Source organism: Lipotes vexillifer, unplaced genomic scaffold (genome assembly GCF_000442215.2).
Source record: "Lipotes vexillifer unplaced genomic scaffold, Lipotes_vexillifer_v1.1 scaffold217, whole genome shotgun sequence".
In the NCBI taxonomy this organism is placed as follows: Eukaryota; Metazoa; Chordata; class Mammalia; order Artiodactyla; family Lipotidae; genus Lipotes; species Lipotes vexillifer.
The window spans coordinates 1,421,230-1,440,202 of NW_006788200.1; the positions used below are offsets into that span (position 1 = coordinate 1,421,230).

At 52.7% G+C, this 18,973-nt stretch overlaps 1 protein-coding gene across 1 annotated transcript in view; it reads right to left on the reverse strand.

Moving 5' to 3' along the window:
- The window catches only part of FSTL4 (follistatin like 4), a 448,259-nt gene that overhangs the window by 47,476 nt on the left and 381,810 nt on the right, over nucleotides 1-18,973 (reverse strand). Inside the window, exons 6-7 of the mRNA XM_007461353.1 lie at nucleotides 17,013-17,179; nucleotides 3,519-3,639 (exon numbers count right to left, since the gene is read on the reverse strand). Of these exons, the coding sequence (XP_007461415.1) occupies nucleotides 3,519-3,639; nucleotides 17,013-17,179 (288 nt within the window). The remainder of the gene's footprint in view (nucleotides 1-3,518; nucleotides 3,640-17,012; nucleotides 17,180-18,973) is intronic.

Genomic DNA, 18,973 nt, shown 5'->3' on the forward strand with positions numbered 1-18,973 from the left:
CTGCTGAACGACCACATCTGGATTCACCAACAGCAACAGTGCAATGTCCCAAAGGGGAGGATGGGGCGGAGAAGGCATCAAGAGTCTAGGCTTTGGTGTCAAGATCCATTTTGCAGTTACATACTAATTGTAGGGCTGGGGTTCCTGGGCAAATCACTTAATCTCTCTGGGCCCTAGTTTCCTCATCTGTGAAACAGAGATGGTGCCCAGTAATTATTCAGTAAATGTTCCTACTGTAATTGTGTCTTTCGTACCATTTTACTTTCAATGACGTCTTCCCACCTTCCCACACAGATAGGGAGGTTTTCCCTCTCAGTCAACACAGCACGCTTCACTTCTGGAATACTCTGAAAACCTCGTGTCTTGCTCCTTGGTCAGCAGGCAATGGACTCATGTCCTTGGGAGGCAACACCAGATCTACCTTAGTACGGTGCTCCCATGAGGGAGCTGCTTAATGGAACCAAGTGCCACCCCCAAGTGGCTGGGGGTCAGCCCAGCCCAGGGACCTTGTGGGCTCCCGGAGTGAGGTCCACCCTAATGGCCCAGCCCAGCCGTCATGGAACTGAGCTAAGTAAGCCATGGAATGAGGTGGAAAAGCCCACCACAAAGTACAGAGGTCCCAGCATGCTGCCGCTGACTCTAGTGCTTCGGCTGGAAGAGAAGCCTTAAATCTCTCAGCAAGTAGGAAACGGATCTCAGGTGGCCTCTCTCTGGATCTCAGTGGGGAGGTTTTGCTATTTAGACTCCCCTAGCCCTAAGCAGCCTCTTTAGCAATCGCTGGGCTGGGGGGTGGGTAGGAGTGGAGTGCCTGGGGAGGCTCGAACAGAACTCTCCAGTGCCAGCTGCAGAGTCCGCTCCCCACCCGGGTAGCAACAGGAAGCAGCCTAGTCTCTACTTTCAGCCCAGCAACACATGGTGTCCGTGGGCCTGGGCCTTGCTCCCGGATTCAGCACCGGGAGGGAGGAAGTGGCTCATTCCCATCATGAGCTCTGTCTCAGAATTCTGGGGGAATAGGAGGCAGAAGGGCCCTCCCAGCACCGTGGACCTGCCATTCATGTATTAAAGGTGTTTAAGACCACAGAGTCTCCTGCAGGCACCTGAGGCGAGGACAGGCTCTCACTCATGAGTTACTCTGGTTCCTGGGCTGGTGGATCCCCTCCCTTCCCCACAGATTTGTTCTGGAGGAAATGAAGGGGACCAGGCTCAAGCCCTCTCCTTGTACCCTCGGTTCTTATGAGATGGGGGCAGGATGCGAAGGGCTGGATGGAGGATCTGGGAATCCTGGGTGATTTCCCTTTTTCAGGCTGGTCTGAGGACCTGAGGGACCTGGGCCAAACTGTGTGGAGTTGTGCAACCACACATTCACCAACACTGTACAATGCTGGGCACCACTTTCCAGCTATAGATGATAAAGCCCCCTTCACACTGCAGAGTGCACGCCCCGCCCCTGGAGCAGCGCTGCTCAGGGAGCGGCCCAGACACTGCCCGCCTGCTGCACACCAGACTGGCCTCTGAATGGCAGGCTGGGATGACTCACCCAGGGGGTGTTATAACTGGGAACCCCTGGGTGATTTCTGATGAAATCCAGAAACTTCATTGTACACCCTGACTCAAGCCAACAAACACAGCCACAAAGCCCCAAAGGATTAAATATGTCCCAGCTCAAGGGAAATAAAATATGGCTTCGGCACATATGAACACAAAAATCCCTAAAACATCCTGTAGGACAAATGTAGAGGCAAGCTGAGCTCACTCTGTTGTCCTTAAATGGCTTGTCACCCAGGATCCCAGAGGTAAGTGACATTGAACCGCATGATGTAACTATTCTCAACACCGTGTATACTTTATCAGAGCAGAAGCCCTGGACACAGCTGGCACAAAGGATCTGGGGCTGACTTGGAGCTTTCACATTATCCTCTGGTGCACTGACGCCCTGCTCAGGCCTGCTTGGTGAAAGCAGTGATGCCCAGCTGGGCGTGGCTGGACACGTCTGATTTCCCTGGAGTGCTGCTCTGCCATGGCACTGTGATGGCTTGTTTGTTGTGATGGCTGGAGTGGCCAACCGTGTGACAGAGGGCAGAGCACAAGCCCTGGGTCTAGAATGACACCTACCAGTGGTGTGACCCCAGGAAAGTGACCTTACCTAGAGACTCATCCATAAAGTGGGTTAGAATATACTGATTGGGAGAGTCCATGTGATGTGTTAGCCCAGGGACTGGACAGAGAAAGTCTCAGAAAACTATTGTAATTGTTGATGTGGTCAGCAGCAGGGGTTAATTCTTCTCAGTTTCTGGGAGTCCTGGCAACACAGGCGCCTGTGAGAAGCAAAGAAAACCTGCGCAGCCTGCTGAGGTTCTGCTTGGCTGGGCCCAAGCTGAGGCTCGTTAAGCCTCTGGGGGAGGAAGGTGGGAAGCAGACCCTTTTGCAGAAAGTAAGGCCTCCCAACTGGATAAGTGACTTGGGTCCACAATACCTGGAGGAGGAGTGGCGTGTTCTAGACAGTGTCTGCTTCTCACTGGATCAAGACCACAACAGCTTGCCATCTCCATGTCACTGTAACCGAGCAGGACCCTATGGGGCCTTCCCGGGACAGACTCCCTCCCCAGCCCCCATGTCCTCCACCTGCCTCTTGTCTATAGAAAACCTTTAGACTCCCGGGCCTGCCCTGAGTGCCAAAGAATACATTTAAGCAGACAAGTGAGAAAATGCAGAAAGGAAAACAGTTAAGCAAGACAAAATAATAATAGTTTAGTCATTAAACAAAGTCAAGGACCTTCAGTTCCTCCTCAAGGGCTATAGATAACATTCTGAGCCATGTCCTTTGAGCTCTTTTGCAGATACTGAAACCCCCACCAGGTGGAAGACGTTAACTCTCTGCTGTCCACAAGTACGTAGAACCCAGACCGGTTGGAATCAGAAGGTTGACAGTGTTGACTCCTGATTACCTCACCACCAACCAATCAAAAGAATGTCCACGAGCTTATCACGTGCCCCACAGCACCCCGCTTCCCAACCCCCTGTCTTTGAAAACCTCTCCCTGAAAGCCTTTGGGAGTTGGGTCCTTTTGAGCACTAGCTGCCTGGACTCCTTGTTTGGCACCCTCCAGTAAACGCTGCACTTTGCTTCACCACAATCCAGTGTCAGTAGACTGGCTTTACCTTGAGCAGGCGGGTGGACCCAAGTTCCGTTTGGTAACATCACCTACAGGGCACACTCCACATTCTACAGGGGCCTGCTGGAGATGCTGGGTGCGACCTGCCTAAGTGACTCACCCCCTCCCACCTTGACTCACTTCATCAGAGGAGGCTTTGGGGAAAGCCAGACCAGGAAATGAGTTGGCAGACTCTGCCCCTGCCTGCCCACCCCCTCCCCAGCCCCTCTTTACTTACAGGAAAGATGGGACATTTTGGGGTCAGGTATTTCTTTAAGAAGACAGAATGCATGAGGGGAGGAGGGTTGTTCTGAGCAGCGTTTGGGAACACTTTGGGGGGACAACATGCATGGAGCCATTTACTAACCATTCACCTGCAGGACGTGGGTCTGGAACAGCTGCTCGTAGCCAGAGGCATGGCAGGTGTAATTGCCCATGTGGATGGTGGTCACCTTGGTGATGTAGAGGGAGTCGTCCTCTCCAAAGTCCTGCTTGGGCAAAGAAGACAACAAGATTGGCTTCTCTGTTGAGTAGCCTGGGAAGCACAGCCAGTTTTGCAGGAAAACGGTTTTGCAGGAAAACAGAAACCCTGTAGCTGCGAGAGACTTCCTTTCTGCCTGGCCCCCTTACTCAGCCACAGCTCCCTGCAGGGCTGGGCACCAGGACCTCCATGTCTCTTCCGTGTTGCTTGCCCAGACCCTATACAACCTTTTAAGATCTTGTTCACCTTCTCTGTGAGGTCTGGCTTGAACACCTTCCCCAGCACCCTCCCTCTCCATTTCTACAACTGGGCTCACCTGCCCCTCCTGTGCTGCTGCTTGGCTGGTTTCCTGGGCTCTTGTCCACCTGTCGAGAAGCTCTGGAGGGCGGCCTCCTTTAGGGTCAGCCATCTTTTTCTTAAAGGGCCAGATAGCAAACGTTTTTGGCTTTCTGGGCCATAGGGTTTCTGTCAACTACTCAGCCCTGCCTTGTAGCATGAAAATAGCCGTACCAATGCCTAAATTAATGAGTATCACTATGTTCCAATGAAATTTTATTTAAAAAAAAAATGTGGTGGGCTGCCTTTGGTCCATGGGCTATAGTTTGCCTACCACTTGTTTAGATCTCACCTCCATCTCCAAATAATTTCAGGCAGCTTACAGAGATCTGGGTAACCTAAGAGAAGGGAAATTGAACTCTGAGGAAAATGAGGGCAAACAAAAGACAAGGGCAGGGATGTACTAGAGAGCAGGAGGGGCTGATGCCAGGGGTTCCATGAGAAATGGCTCAGTAAGCCTTGTCCCTGTGACCTCTGCAGCCTCACAGAGTGGGATCCTATTTGGCCAGCACGTGGGGAGGGATGGGCAGGAGGGGGCTTTGAGCTGGTCGGAGTCCCCTGGTGAGCGCTGGGCACACAGCACTCCCCCAGGGCCTTTCCAGCCAGCTGCCTTGTCTCCTGCAGAACAATGCACAATGCTGGCCCTGTCCAGGCACCAACTGCAGACATGCTGGGGAATGGAATTACCGGTGTTTCAGGGAGACCTTTCATCACGTTTGGCTTTAGCTACCAAACATCTCCGAGGTGTGGTGCTCAGAGCTGATGGGACAGAGGAGGTCCTGGCTCCCTGGTGAGAAACAGGGCTGGGCAGTACTAGATGTGAGGAGTGATGGGGGAAGCCCAGTGCTGGCACTCAAGATACTCGGGTTTTAGCTTGAACTCCGGCACTGAGTGTTCCCTCATCCCTCTGGGCACTGGCTTCCCCACCTGTAAGTTGTGGACAATTTATATGCCCTATCTGCCTCCTGGGGTGATGGGGAGATCTGGCAAGAGAATGCCCACGAGTACATTTTCCAGTGTGGGAAGTGTGACATACATGGGGGCTGCTACTTTTCTTACTATTAACAGAAGTTGCAAAACTCCTCTTGACCCCCTGGAGACAACACCAAACCATCCCTCCCGTCATCCTCCCTGTCCTTCCTGAGCTTCCTTTTTCCACAGAAGCAATCTCGTGGCAGGAGGGACGGAAGGCCACCAGTCAGTGTGGCACAAGGATTGTCCAAGGGCCCGGCCACAACCATCATGAGTCCTTTAAAGATGCTTTCTGGCTAATTAACCCAATGAAGGGTGCAGGCCCAAGAGAGGTTTGGGTTAAGGCACAGGTTGGAAGGTGGAGAGTGGATGCATGCAGCCTGCTTTCAGTATCAAGGAAAAAAATACTCAGAAGTGCTCCCAGTGGAGTGAAATACTGGAGAAGGCTGCTGTAAGAAACCCTTAGAGTTTTCTCTGAAACATTGCTCTGCTGTAAAAAAGCCCCATTCCTATCACGCAGTGGAAGCTTCCCTAATAAAAATAAAATACCAGATAGCTTATTTGTCCTGTGCCATAACAGAGACATAAAGGGTTCATACCTGAGTTGCTTATGAAAAGTTAATGGTTAGTCAGTTCTGGGGCTGACATATTTCTAATCTAAGCTGTTTCCTGTGTCAAAACCTAAATCTGCAGGAAAATACATTTTGCTTGGAGTCTCAGTGGTGGAATGGCATCTCGAAAGAGGGCTGGGGAGCTGGGTGCGGTCCCACCTTGGGGAACCTCAATACCTCGCTTGGTTGATTCCTGGACAGACTCCATCCCAAAGGGCAACAGAGCTGTTTGTAAGGGGTTTGGTGCTGGGGATCCCCTGGCATTTCCCTCTGTGCTGCCTTCTTCAGCCTTCATACCCACAGCCCTTCCTCACAGGAGGGCCCTTGTAGTCAGTCTCAGGTTCTGGCACCCCCTGCTCTTCTCGCCACCTCAGTGGGGTTGGGTGGTCATGGGACCCCAGACTGAGAAGAGCCCCCAGGCTGAGAAGAGCCCCCAGGCTGAGGTTCCCACAGATCAACTGCAGAGTGGTGCCCAGTAATAACACCAGCTTACAGTCTCCACGAGCTAACTGTGTGCTGGGAATCTTGACATACGTCGCTTTGTTTAAGCCTCAGAAAAAACCCTGAAAACCATAAAGCAAAACAAATGCGCAGTCTCCATGGGGTGAGCAAGTAGAGCTCTCCTGCGCAATATATTCTGAGTCTGACCTTCTCTCACCACCTCCACTGCTACTGCCGTGGGCCAGACGCACGGTCCTCCGCCTCTGCCCCTCTATGCCACAGCCAGACCATGCCCCCCTCACTCGGAGTCCCAGCCCTAGAGGGTCTGCAGGGATGACCTGCCGTCCCCTCTCCGCCCCGTCTCCTTCCACTCTCCCTTGCTCATTCCTCTCCAGCACTGTGGCCCCTTGCTGTTGCTCCAACATGCCTGGCATTCTGCCCCCTCAGGAACTTTCTCGTTGTCCCACTACCCCAGGACTATCAGTCTAGCTTGCTCTACCTCCTTCAAGTCCACTCATATGTTATCTGCCAGCCCTATCTGTAACCCCCATGGAGCACCTGGCACGCACTTACTCCCATTTAGCATACTGTTTGCCACGTGTCTCCCCAACTAGAATGTGAGCTCCACCCTCGTGCCTGGTGCTCACTGCTGTGTCCCCAGTGCCTAGCGGGGCCTGACACAGAGTAGGCCCTCAGTAGATATTTGCTGAGCAGACTGTACAAGGCGCTGAGCTAGGCTCTCTGCAGGGGCTGTGCCCTGGTTCCCGTTCTTTGGGTTTGACAATGGAGGTGCCCACCTCCTGCCTTCCTGTGCCCCCAAATGTTACCAATCACCCAGGGTCCAAAGCAAGTGGCTGGCGGGGAGGCAGAGAGCTGGTCTCAAGTCTTGTCCCTGCCTTCCCACCCTGCCCCCTTTCTCCATGCTGCATCCTCAGGCCTGGGCACACTGGGAGGGCTCAACTCAGTGCAGCAGGCAGAGCCCATGCGTGTAGTCCCAGACCCGGCTGAAGGCTTCTGGGAGCCCCTAACAGAGTTGCTTAACCTCTCTCTGTTTTTCCTCACTGCTCCTGGGAGCGGAGGCATATCCCTTGGGTGATCGCTCAGGTGTGGAGGTGTGTGGGTTGCCGGATGCGTTATGGCTCTACTTTGAGCACCTAACTCATTACCAGCCTGTGAGTTAGGCTCTGGGGAGAACCTGACTCTGTACTAAATAAAATAATGGCTCTGGGCTGAAACAATAGGCATCATATAATTATAGGAAAAAAGTGCATATTATTTTCTGGAGCATGAATACTGGCTACAGAAATCAAAGTTACCTCACTGGATGTAAGGAAATTACTTTAAAAATTGATTTATGAAATTACATAAAACTAAACCTGCAATTCTTCTTCTCCTGAAGGTTTTCTGAGGTGTGTCTGAATGCTGCTATCAGTGCTTGATTGCATCTCTGTAACTGTCTTTTTATGGATGGCTTTTTTTTTCTTTTGCTCTGATGCGTAGAAATGTATTAGCAAAATCAAGGTTCCTTCCAGAAATAAACAGATGCCAGATTAGACCATTCTTTGTATTGATGCACATCTGTCTTTGGAAAAGAGACAGTTTTACTTAAAGATACGTGTTTTTTTTTTTTTGCCTTTTAAAAAGCTATTTTGTAAGTATCTGCCCTTAGTAAAGTAATTAAACGAAACTTCAGTATTAAACAATACTTAAGCAGAGGCAAGATGGGGGATGTTGTCATGGTGATACATGTGAGTCAGGTCTAAGTAATATGAAGACGAGCCATCAGTGCTGATTATTTAGTGACTAAACGTTAGACACAGGGACTCCAGAGTGATTTCAGAGGTTAGGTTAATGGTACTGTCAGTGCTACAAAGTTTAGAAACATTTATTCAGAGCTTTTCTAGCTCTGCCCTTCTCAGGAGCTCCCTTGGCTCTCTTTGGAGAGGATGGAGTAAAGGAGAGGGTCTTTCCCCCGAGGCTGGTTTGACTCTGGCCCCCAGAATTTCACTAACCCTAGCATCCCACCTGCACAAATGCACCCAAACACTGAGCGATGCAGCGCCTTGGCGATGGCCGGTCCTCAGAGATGTCTGCACTCACACGAACACACACATCCATTATCCAGACCCAGCAAAGACCAGATGTATCACTGGTGGGCACAGACAAACATCCTTGTGAACACATGCAGTAAACATGAGCATGTGTGCACACACATGTTCCAAACCCCTGCTCTCTCTACACAGCTGACCCCTCGGACTCACACTGGGGTTCCCGTGTTGGTCACCTCCTTCTAGCCCCTCAGAGGACAGACCTGTCACTCTGCGAGGGCCTGCAGAAGCACTCCTCTTGATCAAAGTCTTCTTAAAAGAGAAGTCCCTGCAACCTGAAGCAATGCCGAAGTGGCCACTGAGCCCCCAGGGGAAGGCTGCTATGGACAGTCACGTTCGGTGTGAGCAGCCTGGAGTGGGTCTGTCCTCCTGCCCACTCCCAGGCCTGGCCCAGGACAGGGAGCCACAGGTGTGGGAGAAGGCACTGTGGGCAGGCTCCGGGCTTCTCCAGGACTGTGGGGAGTGTGCAGTCACTTGCTGCCTGGGGTTTACGTGGTCAGTGCCAAAGGGGAGGCACCTCATCTCTCTGTGCACCCCTGTCCCGTGCCCATGTGCGGCATGGTGCCTGGTGCATAATGGGTGCTCAGTTAGTGTTCGCTGAATGAATGGGGGTGTGTCAGCCTAGAGTGCTGGCTCGTGGGGAGCCATAGGAAGTGAAGTGAAGCAGTAACGTTACCCAGAGAGAAGTCTGGCCTTTGCCCTCAGCTATTGGGAGGTGAACTCTAGGCCTTGGGATGTGCCTTTGCTTGCTTGAGCAAACCAGAGCATCTAACGATGTGACTTATGATGGGAGCCCTGCACCACATGGTACCAGCTCTGCCTCCTGTCTCCTGGCTGGATACTAGGGGTCAGCCATGCGGGCAGTATGGGATTGAGTGCTGGTGAAGGCTCTGGACACAGACCTGGGTGAGCTTCCCTGGTAGGTATATTGTTACACGTCTATGCCGGGAGCCATGACCGCACCAGGAGACAATGGAAGCTCCGCACTTGGACCCTCCTGGCCTCTGTCCTGTGGGCTTCTTCTCCTGGCTGATTTTAATCTGTACTCCGTCCTGATAATAAACCATAACTCTGAGTATAACAGCTCTCAGGGAGTTCTGTGAGTCCTTCTAGTTAAATTATTAAACCTAAAGGTAGTTTGGGGAACTCCCCAAACTTGAAATTGAGATCAGACTGAGGACGTTCTTGTATGAACTGCTGTCTCTAACTTTGTAATTGGTTCCAGAACTCAAATGGGGGAGATTCTGACCCAGTTGTGTGGATGCTAAGCATCTGCCCTGGGGACAAGCTTGAGTGTCTGAGTGCACACAGGGGCCTGGGTACCTGTACGAGAAGGCTCATGCCAGAGACATTGCTTTGAGCACCAGCTCGTCCATCCCCAGAGGCCAGAGGGCAGACACCTCTTGACTGACCAGGACTCTAGAGTATATCATGTGGATGAGTGGCAGCTCCTGGGGCCTTCCGGGGAGCTGCAGGCCTGAGCCTCTGAATGGGGCTTCGGATCCTTAACCGATCAGCCCTGTGTGCCCAGCCTGGGTGGGAAGGGACTCAGGCGCTAGGCTGCACTGCAGGGTCAACTGAAGTTCCACAGCAACTCGAACCTGCTGCCTTCATCTGGGAACCCTGCAACCCTCCCCCCGGGGGGCCCTTGCGTCACGAGTCCCCAGGCCTAGAGGGCCTTACCAGCTCCTCTAACCTGGATCACACTCCCAGCCAAGACAGCTGATAGGCATTCTTGCTGTTCCGGAAACACCCCAGGGAGGATTTGATTAAATTTCCTTCCATGGCTCATTTCAGGGACCAACAAGGCTTGCAATCAGGAATTTTCTCCTGCTATGGTGTTTAAAAATCTTATACACCATTGGAGGGAGTATAAACTGGTGCAATTTTTTTGGAGGGAGATTTGGCAATATCCATCAAAACTGAAAACATGTCCACTCTTGGATATAGTTATTCCACTTCTAAGAACTTATCTTACAGGGCTGCTTACACAAATGTGCAAAGAGGTGTGTATAAGGATGTTCACCACAGTATCGTTTTTATAAGATAAAGCCTGAAAACAGCCTGAATGTGAGCTCCCCTGCGTAGGGCTTGGGGCTCTGCATTCAGGGTCTGGAAGCTGGATCAGAACCTTCCTGAGGAACTCTGTACCTTTGAGATGAGGCCAGAAGAGGTCACTGAGCACAAGTAAAGCCTGGAAGCTAGTACTATTGAGATAGGTTGGGACCTGGGCCCCTTTGCTGCAGTGCTTGCACCTGGACACACCTCTCCTCGAGCAACAGAATACAAAGAAACTGTATGGGACCAAAAATAACTGTGCGCATGATGCCATTGGGGCAAATTCTGGACGAAAGATACAAAGAGACCAAAAAACCCAACTGCCACTTCTGAAGAGCCTGGAGCAAAACCAAGGGGTCGGGAGCAAAAGCAGGGTACTGAGCATGCCCTCTGCACACAACACCACCGAAGGGGTGGGCAAACCACATAAGCTGGCCCTCCAGCCCGACCCCACTGGACACATCCCTACTCTCACCGCATATACAGAGCAAGCTCGCCGGTTCCACCCACCTCAGCTAGTGAGTCAGCAAGGAAACCTGCTGTTTGTTCTCGCTCCCCGCTGCTGCAGCAGGGGCCCCAGTAAAGCCTTACCTGAATCTCTTGTCTGGCCTCTGATCAAATTCTGTTGATTAAAGAGGCCAAGAACCCTGGTCGGTAACACTATGGGGAAAGAGGGGTGATCCTGAGGAGGCCACTGAGAAAGCAAAGGCCAGTGGAGGTATTTGGCAGGGCAGAGACCCCCACGAGTTCCACAGGCTGATGTACCATGGGCCCGGGCCCTGTCTCTTGGAGAGCTCTGGCCAATTCTCCTTGTGGTTTGAGCTCATCCAAAGCTCAAAAGAACCGGTTGTTCATCTGTAACCAGGGTTTTTGACACAAGCTGGCCAAAGGCTTTGAGTGCTTCAAGTATACTGTTTTCCAAGATTTTAAAACAAAATGTACCCAAGCGTTTAATGAGATTATTTTAATGCAGAACCTACAACCACTGTCTAGCATGTTGCAAACAGCTCTCCATGCTAATCAAACGCCTCTCATCTTTTTACAATAGATTCATGACTGGTTCATACAAAGAGAATAAAAATTAAATGAGTCATGAGCTCTTAAATCATTCTCTTCTGGTCTTTTTAATAACTCACTTCCAAAGAAGAGCTGGCTAAGAGCGTATGCTTCATTAGAGTTATTTGTTCATGGTTTTACACCATATAGGCATGGGGAAAAAGTGAATCTTTTAACACATCCTTCAAACACTGCCACAAATAATTTCTTTTAATGGGTTTTGTTTTTCTGCTTTTGTCACTGTACTCTGCCTGCCGACATCTGAAGGCCCCCAATAGGGAGATTTGGTGAAAGAAAAAAAAACAGCAAAAAAGAGTGGCTTTTTCAAGTCATTTGCAATATATGGGGTTTGCTATAAGCCTTTTTTTTTTTTAAGAAGAATACAATAGAAAAATGTTTCCTCTCCCTGAGAATATCTCGGCCAAACAATTCCACGTGCTGGTCTCAGAGCCTTCCGCCTTCTCTTTGCTGTGGCAGAGGCTGGTGGCTAACGAGACCTGGAGCACCAGACACACGGGCTGCACCAGGTGGGGACACATCCACTGGGGCTCGGACACTGCAGCGGTTACTGTTGACGCAGGAGGCAGGCCCAGCTGCCCCAGGGCGAGGCCTTGGCAATGCTTGGTGCTAGGTGCTGTGTCCTACGAGCAAGGAACCCGGGGAGCTCTGGCTGGGGTGTGCAGGCTGGCTGCAGGCCCTGGCAAGTTCCTGGACCCTCTGACTAGCAGAACCCCACTTGCCTCACAGGGCTGCGATGAGGATTAAATGCTTGTGAGTGGACTAGCATGGAAACTGGCTCCTGGACACAGCAGTGGCTTAGTACCGATGGTAGAAACACCAGCATTAATGCTAGCAAGGATTCAGGAGTTTTTCTGGGGCTCTGGGGATGTCTTCTCCCTGCGTGTCCTCCCCTGATGGGCAGCCCCTGCCCTTGGGGATATAAGGGACAGTGAGGAAGACGGTTACGAGGGGAGGGCGTGAAGACTGGATTTGGGGACGGTCACTTTACTTCCTGAGTGGCTACTGTGTGGTCTGGGCAGGGCGCTGCAGCCTGGGATGGGTTCCACTTCTGCAGAAAGTGAGGCAGCCTCCCCCCTCACCTCAAGGACACCTAGTGTGGAGCCCAGGGTAGGGTGAGAAGTGTATGGATCTGCCTCAGAGATGGGCCCCCACCCCAGCCCCGATGCCTTTCTCAGGGGACAGGCCTTGGGAGACAGGGAAGATGGAGGCTCTGTGGTCCAGGTGAAAAAGCAAGGTTCCTGGCTCCTGTGCAGGGCTCTCATGCCCCACACGTCCCTGCTTCCCACATAATTTCCTTATCACAGCACTGTATAAGCCCAGAGCCCAGAGAGCCCTCGGGGGGCACCTGGCTGGTCCCCTTCCCGCTTGTGTACCGGTGGTGAGAGGCATCTCCCTGTCTCCTAAGGCAGAGTCCTTCCTGAGGGTAAACTTCCCCCACGGACTCTGGTTGCGGCCCTCCAGAGTGACGGGCTGCCCTCCCCCACGTGGCACAGGGCTGTCTGAGCAGAGCAGGGCCCTAGGCTGGGCATGCTGACCACAGGCACACAGTGCATGGCCTGCGGGGTGCGGGCTCGCCCAGGCACGCCGGCATAGGTGCTCTCCTGGCCGGCAGCCTGGCCCAAGATCACGGCAGGTGGTGCTCAGGGGGCTGCTGTGCCTGTCCCCTGCCCTCAGCTTCTGAGCTGGAGCAGTGGCCGTGGGCCCTTGAGGACGGAGGTGGGGGCCACAGGGCCAGGTCTGAAGCCGCCAGACCCACCACTGCTTCTGTAAAGAGCCCAGCAGCTGGCCAGGAAGTAAACAAATTACAGGCCGCCCTTTGTGAGCTCTGGGGAACGTGCATGAGCAGAAACTATTGATTTCTTATCACCCAAACAGAAGGAGGTATCATAATCCAGAGACCCGCTGCCGGGAGGTGAGGCAGAATTCCCGCCCCTCCTGGGGAGCACCTGTCTTGGGGGCCTTTGCGCTCCTGGTACCTAGTGCTGCCCTCTGCTTGGGGGGTTTGTTTTCCCGGGTGGGGCTGAGGCAGGGCCCCTCATGGCCTCTGCTGCAGTGAGGCTGAGGCATCCTGCAGAGGGGGGCTCAGGCATCCCGGGGGCGGGGCACAACAGGTCTGTGCTACCTTGCCCCCTCGAGGCCGGGGAGAATGTCTTTGCTCTACGCTCTGCCACAGGGCTTGCCACTTGCAGGCACTTATTATGTGAATCCAGAGGATGGCTCCCCACGTAGGCCATCTGGATGGCTGTGTACACATTGGTGACTCCTGACAGCGACATTGCTCACTGGGGAATCCAAGTGGCTCCTTCTTGCTTGGCTCCGGGCTAGAAGGGTACATTTACTTTCTGATCAAATATTATTCTGATGCTTGAGGCATCCTTGATGTTTGCAAGTCAGAAAAGTTTAATTACATGTGTCATTAGCATGGCATTCTGTAATAGCTCTGTGACTGAATTCATTAACAGAATTCTTAACAGATAAGACAAGACAAATTAATATTTTGTTGCTCATGAAAGCCTCTCATTAAGAGTAGTGAAAAAGTGATTAATATTTTGTTGCCAATCAAGATGCCTCATACAAATGACAAAGAAAGGAGGCCCACACCTCTCGGTGCTCTCTAATCTGCCCGCCTTGGGTTTTGTAAGCTGATCAGCTTCCCCTGTTTGTGCAGCGTTTCGGAGCCAGTTGATCATTACAAGGCATGTGATCGTGTTTCATCTCTGACTGTGGCAGGTGGGGGAGGGCGCTGAGATGCCACAGGCTGGGGGGCTCTACGAACCCCTCGATCCCCGATCTTTGCTCGACCAGGGTAGCCCTCCCCCCCCCGGGCTTTTCTTCCCTGACCAATCTTGCTTCAGAGATGCCCTAAGAATCCTGATGACCCAGCTCTACCCATCTCCAGCCTGATGTCCTCCTGGGGCTGCTCTCCTCACTGTCCTAGGACACGCTCAGCCTGAAAATGCCCACGCGAGGAGGACAGCCTCATCCCCGTTTCCCCGCAGGCTCAGAGAAGGTGGCGGCCCTGGACTTGTCGGAGGTGGCTGGTCAGTGTCTCCCTCCGGATGAATCAAGGCTGACCTGAATCAAGGCGACTACAGGCAGCAGGGGCACCCCAGGGTCACATCTGCCTGACGGGGAGCCTCACCAGACTGCGCTGGCTGCTGTTTGGGGACTCGGGCTGCAAGGGATTGAGAGTGTTCTCTGGTGGGAGCAGTAATAATAATAATAATAATAATAATAATAATAATTAGTAATATTGTGAAAATGAGAGTGATAGTAGTTAGCATGGAACATTATATGCTAAGAATTTCATGTGTCTCTTAATCCTCATTATAACCCTATGAGGCAGGATCTATTATTTACCCCTTTTCCACAGAGGAGGAAACTGAGGCCCAGAGAAGTCAAGTGCCATTTCCAAGGTCACTCAACTAGTAAGTGGCAGAACTGAGGCTTAAACCCAGGTCCTTTTGACCCCAGAGCCTGGCCCTTCATGAGTAGGCTGTGCTGCGTCCCTCCCCTCTTAAAAGCAGGTGCGTGTGTGTGTGTGTGTGTGTGTGAGCGTGTTGTGTTGTGTTGTGTGTGTGTGTTCTTGCATGCATCGGGCAAGGACCCCTGCGGGGCTGGCGCTGCCCTGCACCCTCACGCTAGCGTTTCTGAGAAGCACAGGCCCCTGCCTGCTTGTGGGCTGCTGACTTGCCCAGAGCAGCAAGTGTTTCCTGGGAGGTAACAAGAGGCCATTAATCTCCAGTTGCACCCACAATTACCCAAATTGCTAACCTCACTGTGAAAAGTAGAAATTCAATTGAGCTGGTGCTGGAGGCATGTTCAAGGGAGGGGAAAGACACTCAAAGTAATTTAATTAACCGCTGGCAAGTGCATTAAGAGGAGTTCTGCCTCTGCCTTTATTTCTAATGTCTTTAAATAGAGCATCAAGCAATGCACATGGATGCTCAGACAGACACAGGAGGACCTGACCTAGTTCTGAATTAATCACTACTGGCCAAACATGGTTAAAAGCTGACAACCCACCCTGAAAGAGATGCACACACATATGTGCACCCCAGCACACACACGTGCACATGCACACGCACACATACACTCTAGTCTTTACAAACAGGACAGTGCCTTCCCTTGCTAAGATCGCAGACAAGCCCTGGGCACCTCAGGCTCAGAAGATGAAGAACTCTGCCCACCCAGCATCTGACCATCAAGCGGCCACCACGCTTGTGCTGGTACTGACATTCAGAGATGGGTGGGATATAGGCTATGCTCACTATAGTGGGGAAATTGCAAGGAAACCATCCTGCCTGGTGTGACAAAGGTGGGGGAAGGGCACTTCTGCCCAGCTCTGCCCAGGGTGGGACTCTAGAGTGACCCCCTCGTCCCATCTGCTTCCCCCATGTTCTCCAGGGCACATCCAAAGGGGCCTAGGGAGTAGCAGAATTCCAACTTTGTAGTTCCTGCAGGATTAAACGCTGGACCTCTCTCCCCACAAAGCAGTCTCAGAGTTGGAAGGGATCTTCAAGGTCATGGGGTTTAGCTGCCCTCTTGTGGCTAGCAGCATTGTTTACCATGATCCTGAGCTTGTATGCCTCTAGGGATGGGGAGCTCACTGCCTCCTGTGATGCCTACTCCATTGCGGGGCAGGGCTGACGGCTGGACTGGTGTTGCATCTAAGCAAACCAGTTGGTCTCTTTTTGGTCCCTTGCCCTTTGTGCTAGTCCATCTCATGGGTCACACGGCCCAGGCCAGCTCCCTCTGCCCCAGCACCTCCCTCACCAGCTCACAGCGGCTACAGGAACTGACCACTCATCCCACAGGTCTTCCTTCTTGGGACCAAGCAGCCCATTCTGGGTTGGCCCGTCCTGAGACAAGGGGACCAGGGCTGCCCCTTTTCTGCCTGAAACTTATATTCCTGTCACAGTAGCTCAAGACCTGTCAGCCATCCTGGCAGCACCCTGTGTGGGTGACATCACTCCATCTTCTCACATGAACCCCCAGGAAGCCACCTTATCCCCTGCCAAACCAGGGCCAGTGCATATTCTTGACTCAATCCCTTTATTCCTCAAGTCCAGTAGAAGGGGAGGCACTGATAATGTGGCTCTGCTAATAGATCAACTCACTGAGGATCAGTGTAAGAAACTGTCCAGTCATAAAGGCACAGTGGGGTGATGCGGGGACCCCAGTGCGGGCTGCCTGGGCCCTCAGAACCCAGGAGGCCCCCGTTGCTCCTGTTAGGCTGTGAGAGCTCTGGAGCTCTCTTCTTCTGCTCAACTCATCACATCCATACTCCCTCTCCCAGCAAACGAGGCTCCTGGGCAGGCCCCTCTGGCCCGATCCTGTTTCCTTTCACCACCCTGCTGCCCCTGCCCTCCAGCCAACCCAGCCCAGAGGCTCACCTCTGCCCTCCACAGGGAATACCCCCTCCTCGGCGTCCAGCTGTCTGTATCCTCCCCAGCTTCAGGGTCCAGAGTCTCTCCTGGGGGGTACTCAGCCAGATGCTCTCCCCTGCCCGGGAACCTCCTGCCCTGCCCACCACGCCTCCCCTGTTCACCTTATTCTGGGGCTAGCTAGCAGCCTGCAGCCACCATCCATCCTATTCTCTGCATGAGGTGGGACTGATACCTCCAGACACCAGACAACAGGCTGAATGGCACCAACGTGGGATGTGAAAAGAAAGCCCTCTGGCCCTGCAGCTACCACATGGCATCTCGGCATCTTGCACAGTTGGCTTCCCTGGGAGGTGCATCTGAGCTCAGAGTCAGAGCCAGGTGACTTACATTGATGTCTTCCAAATCCAGGAAGTTCAGGGCCAGCCCGTTGCGCTTCCAGACGATGGGTGGCCGCAGGTCTCCGTGTACAGCGCAGGTCAGCACTGTGCTCAGGCCCACGGTCACTGTGGCCACACTGACCCTCTCCTCAGGGGCGAGGCTGAGCTGTACCACCTCTGCAGGGAAAGGAGAAGCCGTCAGCTGTAGGCCCAGGGTATGGAGTCTATACTTGAGGGGATACAGCCACAGGGATTTACTGCAGGTCAGGGGCCTCGGGCAAATTCTGGGGGCAGGAACACTGTCCACAATGTGCTGACTAAATGTACAGATGGACACACCTCCTGGGAGAGGGGCCACAACTTATGTTAAATGCTCAAAGGGCTGTTTGAGGCAAATCAGGTCAGGAACCACAGCTAGCGTAGGGGAAGCATCTGGGCTGAGGATCTGTGAGTCAAGCTAAGAGTGTGGGCTGCCCCTCCGAAACCAGGAAGCCAGGTGTTCTGGCCCTGCCCTGTGCTCTCCAGGCCCCCTGGAGTCGGGGCCTTGCCAAGTGCTGTCAAGGTCTGCTGGCTGGGCCGACAGGTTTCTCATCCACCTGCGGGTAAATTAAAGGTTGCACTGTCTGAAGTCTGGGGAATGAACTAGCTGACCTTTGAAGGTTTGTTCCTGTCTAAGGATTCTCTGAACTTGGATTTGGATTTCTGCTCAGCCACCGTGCACTGTAGCCTTTAATTTTTTGAAGTGTACTTTAGGCTGTACAAATGATTAATCCTTGCCATTTTATACTTGATAACTGGCATTAAGACTGATCATCCGTCAGGCAAAGAGGAAGGGTCTAAAATATCTCCCTGCAATCACAGGCCTTTTGAAATTCTCAGGATTAAAGGAAAAAAATCAAAGTCAGGGTATTCAAATGCCAAAATGGGATGAGGCTTGGAGGGGGCGTCATTAGCTCACTGACTGGACTACCCCTCCACTGTTCTGCCCCCAAATCCACTTGGGGAGCTTGGGGAGGCAGCCAGAGGCAGCATGAGTGGAGTGAGGGGGCTGGCTCTGGGGGCCTGTGTTACTCTGGGATGCCAGCAAAGACGCTGGGACCTGGGGGCCTGACAGGTGTGGAGCAAGACACAGAGTTGGGACCTGAGCTCTGAGACTCAGCGGGACACTTTTGAGCTGTGACCAGGCAGCACACCTGTGCTCACACCCTCTCGCCAGTGTGTGTGGGAAAGGAGGAGCGAGCAAAAACAGCTGTAGGTGCCATGCACCGCAAAGCAGGTGCAGTGAAAGCAGGTGCACTAAGGTCTGATCCTGAGCCCCAAAGCCCTTTCCCCTCTGCAAACATTCAGTGGCCTGGCCCTGGGCCCACAAAGAGGAACGAGATAGACACTAGGTGCGTAATCAGTGCTTTGTTGGATGGATGGATTGATGAAAAATGGAGAAAATGGAAATAAAGAAGGAAAAAAGAGCCAACAGGCCAGTGGAGAGGGGACGATCACACACAGGAAAAATGTGACTCCCGCTGAAGGAGCCACAGGAGGAAAGACAAGAACTGAGCGACTGATGCAGACGCAACCGGCGGAATATTTTACAAACATTAAAGTGATGCATTTCAAGCTCCCTCTTAAATCATGTTCTGCTTGCTGCCCTCCCACTTCTGAGTCATGAGGCTTATTGCTCCGGCAGAGAAGCCGCTAACCCTCTGTAGCAAGAGCCAGGCTTTGGAAAAGAGGGGTAGCGAGAGGGAGAGAAGAATTTGCTAAAATAGCTTAGCTCCCACCGTGCCCAAGTGCAGAGGAGACAACTCTTCCTCCTCAGAAAAGCCACAAGGCTCCGTGCTCTGTGGAGGTGGGAGGGGGTGTGGAAGGCCCCGCTCGTCCCGGGCGTGTGGGAATAAGGAGGGAGACGGCGGGAAGGGCAGAGAGCATGCCTGTTGGTGTGCGGGTGAGGGGAACCACGGGGGGGGGGGGGCG